This window comes from Ipomoea triloba, chromosome 7 (genome assembly GCF_003576645.1).
Source record: "Ipomoea triloba cultivar NCNSP0323 chromosome 7, ASM357664v1".
Classification (NCBI taxonomy): Eukaryota; Viridiplantae; Streptophyta; class Magnoliopsida; order Solanales; family Convolvulaceae; genus Ipomoea; species Ipomoea triloba.
In genome coordinates this window covers 23,740,046-23,747,057 of record NC_044922.1, presented here as the reverse complement: position 1 = coordinate 23,747,057, position 7,012 = coordinate 23,740,046, and the positions used below count along the sequence as shown (strand labels likewise).

General features: G+C 32.6%; 1 protein-coding gene across 2 annotated transcripts; it reads left to right on the top strand.

Moving 5' to 3' along the window:
* The first annotated feature begins 751 nt into the window (after nt 1-751).
* LOC116025610 (casein kinase 1-like protein 7) lies at nt 752-6,522 on the top strand. Of its 2 annotated transcripts, none has more exons than XM_031266907.1 (14): nt 752-1,302; nt 1,421-1,461; nt 1,921-1,990; nt 2,315-2,463; nt 2,554-2,649; nt 3,423-3,493; nt 3,806-3,867; nt 3,978-4,041; nt 4,167-4,251; nt 4,375-4,501; nt 4,609-4,694; nt 4,794-4,857; nt 5,089-5,219; nt 5,959-6,522. In XM_031266907.1, the coding sequence occupies exons 1-14, from the start codon at nt 1,227-1,229 to the stop codon at nt 6,196-6,198; spliced, it is 1,362 nt and encodes a 453-aa protein (XP_031122767.1). In that variant the 5' UTR covers nt 752-1,226; the 3' UTR covers nt 6,199-6,522. The 2 variants fall into 2 exon arrangements, with proteins under 2 accessions (XP_031122767.1, XP_031122768.1); XM_031266908.1 differs by having other exon boundaries at nt 753-1,302; nt 4,609-4,685.
* The last annotated feature ends 490 nt before the right edge of the window (nt 6,523-7,012 follow it).

Genomic DNA, 7,012 nt, shown 5'->3' with positions numbered 1-7,012 from the left:
ATATATATATATATATATATATATATATATATATATATATATATATATATATTATTTTAACGAGTTAATTCCATTTTTGGTTCTAAATTTATAGGTGACAATATACTTTTAGTCATTTTTTATTAGAATATCCTCATTTAGTTATAGTATTATTGTGACATAATCATTTTTAATCCTCCTTCGACCAAATCATTGAAATGTCGTTACATATAAAGACATTTAAATCCTTTTTATACAAAGTAGGTTGAATCGCTATATTTTTTATGTTAAACTTTTTTGAAAAAATTCTTAATTGAAGACCGAAATGTCTTTTTATTTAATGATATTTAAACTATTTTATTGATAAAAGAGCAAAAATAATTATGCCACAATAATACTAGAACCAAAAGTAAATGTTCTAATAAAAAATACTTAAAATAGATTGCCACCAATAAATTTAGAACAAAAAATAAAATTAACTGTTATTTTAATAATTATGTGATGAAGAAGAAATAGATCATTATTGAGAGTACTATTTTTCTCAAAAATAAAATAACTTACCAAATAACCATAAATATCTATTTCTAAAAATTATATTCCTTTGTTAACTTATTTTAGTGAATCAAACATGGTATTAAGGATGTACTGTATCTTAAGGATTAAAAGAAATGTTTCCTTATAAAATGATTTAACATTAGTGTTTTCGATTCTGCCTCGGCCCACCCAACCTATCCATACATACATTCATTCAATCATCTTTTTCTCTCTATCTTTCTGCTATTTTCCACGACTCGAAATCAAGCTCTGTCTCTCTCTCTCTCTCTCTCTCTCTCTCTCTCTCCTCAATCCTCGCATAAGCCCACCCCTTGAAACTGTTATCATTATTCTCCGATTATCTCTCTGTTAAATGACAGATACATAATTTCTATCCGTTATCGGTCGGACGTTAATTTCTTTTCCTAAAATTAATCAAAGATCGATATTCCCTGTGCTTTAGGGTTCTGTATCTCTGAAAACTAGTGTTTTCATTTGTCCAAGGTAGTGGTTGAAAAATATCAACGATTCATCTCGATCTTTAGTGATCAGCTTTTTTAACTTTGCTGTTTAGTAAGAAGACTTATTTCAATCCGTTAAGAGTGTTGATTGCGCGTGTTCTCGAGAACCCTAAATCCGAGTTGAACTCGAGCTTCGTTGTGTTATATTGTGGTTTTACAAATTGATCGAAGCGTTGTTGAACTTGAATCGCTATGGGTCATGTTGTTGGTGGCAAGTATAAGCTGGGTAGAAAGATTGGGAGTGGCTCTTTCGGTGAGCTGTATTTAGGTATGTTCCTACAAATTTTTTTTGTATCATTCTTTATTTTAACCTTGAGTTTTGTTCGTGCTAGTTGTTGGCATAACTTTGTAATGATTCCTGTCATGTATTTGGTTAATTCATTCAGGTGTCAATATACAAAATGAAGAAGAAGTAGCCATCAAGTTGGTATGCTTTTTTCTTATTTCATAGTTGCTTGGAACTTAGTTGCTTTAGATTGTTTGGTTATCTAGCTGTCATAGACTCATAGGGTGTAGCCAATCACTAAACTTTAAGTTTAAATAACTCATTTATCTGTTCGTGGAACTTAAGATTTGAATGTGTATTAGATACTGAAAGTGACTTTTCATTTTGTGTGTACATTCACTTTCCTGGAGAGTGTTCAAGAGTTGTAAAAGAATTTTAAGCTTTGGATGAATGAGCTGTAATTCTGTTTCCTATGGCCTTTAAGTTATCTTAGTACATAGTCACTACATACTAGTTGATTAAGTTGAGTGCTGCTTTAGTACATACATTATTTTCCTGCTAAGGTTAGCATTAATCTATTTGTGTGAGTTCTCCATACTGTATGTGTACTTAATACTATCTTCATGATCCTGATATTGTCTCAATTGCCACAATTCCCAGGAGTCAGTCAAGACCAAACACCCTCAACTTCACTACGAATCAAAAATTTATATTCTTCTTCAAGGAGGAAGTGAGTTCTATCCTTCCCAGTTGCATATATTTATTTGTTCTACTAAATATCAGACAATCAATCTGCCTTGTTTACTTAAAATATGCAATCAACTTTAAACAATCTTCATAAAGTATTGCATAATTGTTCACTCTTAAGTCTTATCAAATGATAATGAGGTATTCCATAACAACAAATATTTGCATCGGACAATTTATATTTAATGAAGTAAAAAAGGAAAAGTGATTGCATCAGATGGGTTAAAGCTCAACATGAATTATAAATTGAAGCATTAATGCTTGCAATCAATGAATTGACATTTTGTGCTCTGCTGTTATGATGAAGCTGGCATTCCCAGCCTTAAATGGTTTGGAGTTGAGGGTGAATACAATGTTATGGTCATTGATCTTCTTGGCCCAAGTTTGGAAGATCTCTTCAACTACTGCAATAGGAAGTTCTCTCTGAAAACTGTATTAATGCTTGCTGATCAATTAGTAAGTACTTGGCTACATAAACTTTAAAATATTATTTGTCTGCATTTTTTTAATGTTCTTCAGGTGATAGTGCTATTATGTTGTTTTCAGATTAACAGAGTTGAATTCATGCATGCTAGAGGGTTTCTACACCGTGATATAAAGCCGGACAACTTTTTAATGGGTCTTGGTCGCAAAGCAAATCAGGTAATTGTTTCAGTTGATTGTGTTTTTGGACCTAGGCACCTAGCATAATGGTCAAGTGCTCACTTGTTGACTAGTTAGGTCATGGGTTCAAGGGTTATACACCACATCTCTGGAAAGGGAGATGAGGTCTGTGCATATCAGACCTTGCATGATGCAGAAACCTTGCACACTGCCTGCCCTCTGTAAAAAATGGTCAATGTTTTTATGAGGTCACTATATTTTTATATTTAGTTCAATTTAGTACCTTGAGCCCCTCTACTTGAACTGTGGTCTATTTATTCCTACTTTAAGTTAAGACAATTAAAACATGAAAACTAACACCATTAGACTTAACAGTTAAATATCCTGATGTGGCATTGCCACATTATCTTTTTAATATTTTAAAATAAATGAATTTAAAGATTTTTAGAAAAAAGAAAAAGAAAGCTGTTGCCAGCTGACTGTGGTTTGTCTGGCCAGAAACCGTAGCTGATAAGTTGATAACAACATTTCTTAAAATCTTATTTATTTTAAGTTCTTAAAAAATATTAAGAGCTGATATGACATTGTCATGTCAATAAATTTTGAAATGGAAGTGCTAATGTCATTGGTATATCATTGTGACTTTGTGAGGTTAGTTTTTGTCTCTTTAATTATACCAATTTTAAATTAGGAGTAAATTGACCGAATTTCAAGTAGAAATGATAAATTTAGAAAGTAGTACTGTCCAGGGACCTCTTGGGTACTTTGACATTTTAAGGTTGACTGCTTTAACATTCTAAATGCTTATGCAGGTTTATATCATTGACTATGGCCTTGCTAAGAAGTACAGAGATCTCCAGACTCATAAACATATACCATACAGGTAGTGGCACTATCTGATGTTTATTGGTAATGGTTTGTATTAATTGTGGTTGATATATTCTATTGTGTTTGTTTTTTTGGTTTTATTATCATATGATATGAATAGTGAGGATTCAAAATCCTCTCAGGCTGAGTAATGGAAATTGCTTAATTTGAGTCGCCCTCAGTGGTATATGGCACAAAGATTTGGTTTATTATTGCGTCAAATATGCTGAGAATAGAGATTATACATGTACACACATACATACATACATGAGGGCGTACAATTTGTATAATTACCAGGGTCTCACAATTGTGTCCAATTCTTTTTCAGGGAAAACAAGAATTTGACGGGTACTGCTCGCTATGCTAGTGTCAACACACACCTTGGAGTTGGTAAGTTTATCACCTATACTTTGAATTGCCAGCTTATTGGGAATACAACTTGATTTAGTTTCAGAATCTTTTCTAAAGTATCATCATTCTGTTTTACTTTTTCCTGTCAGAACAAAGCAGAAGGGATGATTTGGAGTCTTTGGGTTATGTACTTATGTACTTCCTCAGAGGAAGGTTGGAATTTAAGGGTGGTTACTTTTTTTCTTGTCAGTAGTGTTTTACCTGGTGAAATCCTATTACATAGTTTATTCTCTACATCTTTTTACATCCTAGCCTAAGATAATTTCTTCTTGCTTCAGTCTTCCCTGGCAAGGATTAAGAGCTGGTACCAAAAAGCAGAAATATGATAGAATCAGTGAGAAGAAGATGTTAACTCCTATAGAGGTAATTATAGAGTAGGAACTATATCTGCATCTTTGTTATTGACTTTTTGGTGATTCTGATAGATTGCTTCTGCCATGAAATTGTTGGAAAGAACTCACACGGTATGTAAATTGTTGATGGCAGGTGCTTTGCAAATCTCATCCATCCGAATTCATATCATACTTTCACTATTGTCGATCATTACGTTTTGAAGACAAACCTGACTATTCATATCTGAAGCGGCTTTTTAGAGATTTATTCATTCGGGAAGGTAAAAAAGCAGTCCTATTTCTATGTTTTTTGTCCTAATTTTAGTAATTAGTTATTTTATGATTTGTATGCTGTGGTCTCTGCATTCTAACATCCTTACTGCTGCAGGCTATCAATTTGACTATGTTTTCGATTGGACAATTTTGAAGTATCCTCAGATTGGCGGCACCAGTTCTAGAGGACGCGTTAGTCATGTAAAACTATTCTTTTCTATTTTTATATTTTCTTGTGGGAAACATTTTCTTCACTGTGTTCACATATGTTGCTCTTCTTTTATGTCTTCTTTCTGCCAGAATCCCAGTGGGGGTGCAGGATTAGGTGCTGGCCCATCTGCAGAAAGACAAGGAAGGACATCAGGTATTCATCTTCAAACAAAAAGTGACTTGTAAAACTGTAACTCGTCCATTTTTAGGAATTACTGGAACCATGTTATTCAGATATTTTTCCTTACCTGAATTCTCTCACCTTTTTCACTTGAATAGTGATTTGAGTTTGGCAACATCCATTTCGATCCATAAATAATATTTGACCTCCCATGTAGAGTGTAAAGAATTACTGCTGACACATGATATTTTATTTTGGGTCCAGTGGGACAAGATATCAGAGACAAGTTTTCAGGTGCTGTTGAAGCATTTTCAAGGAGAAATGGCTTAGGTTCTGGTCGGCATGCTGAACAGTCGAGGCAGAAGTCAGAGGATGTTCAATCATCTAAATATGTTGTAAGTTTTCCCAAAATTTAGGGTGTGTTTGGTTCAAATATTGGAATCGGAATAGTGATGGGAATCAAATACTTGGTAATGGTAATAGATTTACATAGGAGTCAAATTGTTTGGTAGTACATAGGAATCGGAATCAAAGTAAATAAATAAATAATTAATTAAAATAAAAATATAAAAATATATAATATAGATATATACGCATACATATATGTGTATATATATTAAAATTCCATATTTAATGCATGAACAATGACCTTTTTCTTTTTTCTTTTTTTTTCTTTATTTTTGATTCCATTGTTCAAAAATAGAGGAGTAAAAGGGTAATGGGTTTTGTAATTACTAAATGTTTTGATGTTTTGATTCCAATAGTAGGATAACAAAAGTAAGTAAACAAACATGGTAATGAATATGCTGTATGCCAACTACCATGTAGTGTGATGACGCCTAGTTACCATTCTAAATGGGTGGTTAAAGGATTGAACCCTTAGTGGTGGGGACATTGATTCTTTGGACTTAGAGAGATTGAGAAAGTATTAGACATATACTACCTTATATAAAAAATCATGAGTGTTATTAAAAAAAAATGGTAATGAGTATCAAAATCCATAGTAGGGTGCAAAGAGTCCCCAACCAAACACCACCTTATTAGTTCAAGTGTTAGTTTTATTCATAGAATATATCCTACTTTCGTCAAGTAATGGAAGTATAATTTTCATGCTTCTGACTATATTACCTACAGCAAGCTGATTCAGAAAATGGTAACACATTGCGAAATGGAAGTTCAAGGAGAGGCACCATTGCAAGCAGCAGGGAGGCCACTGATGGTGTTCGCTCAAACAAATTAGTCTCAAGCAGTGGCCGTTTGTCCACAGCTCAGAGGGTGGAATCTAAAGCATCATCCTACTCCCGGACTGGAGTCACAAAGGGCACACGTGATGACTTTCTTCGTAGCTTTGATTTCCTCTCCATCAGAAAGTGAGGTGATGCATTTGTAAAGATAAATTACGTGTCTTAAAATTTTTTTTAAAAAAAAAAGAAAAAAAATCATAGGCTATTGAAGGTGTGTAAATCAAAAGATTTACTGCCCTTGAACTAAAGCTTATATCAATACTTATTCAGTTTTATTTTTTTATTGAGTTTCTGGCCATTGTAACAATCAGACTACCCATCCGAGGGAAAGGATAAGTTATGCGTAGTAGAAATATTTGCGGAATTTGGGTAGTAGCTATAATAAATGTCGTGTACGAGGAGGATTTATTTCTGCAACCGAGTTACTTATTATTAAGTGGAACTGGATTATGCATGCTTGTTTTTTTGTTTGTTTTGAAGCAAATTTTTACTTGAGGATGTGGTTTAATAACTCTAACTAATGCCGCCCCTTACCCCAGAATTCAATATACAGGAGCGTAACAGTAGAGAAACAGATCAAGTTCAAAGTACAAATGAAAATAGAGTTTTGAATATTGCAAGCATAATATTGGGTGTTTGTAGTTAGGTTCTAAATATATATAATTTAATTTAAAAGATGAAATAAATTAAGAATTAATCTTTTATTTCTGAACAAAAATAATTATACTTCAAAATCCCTTTTTTGGATATTAATTGCTTGTATTATAATATAAACAAATTTCAGAAGTTTTTTTTTTTTTTTTGAGTAGTACTAATTCTATTATAATAATATTTTATTATAATAATATAATACATGTTCATAATTACTTGCTCAACCTGCTAAAACACACCACTCTACTAGCGCACAAACCATGATCGATTTCATTTTTTTTTGAGTACTACTA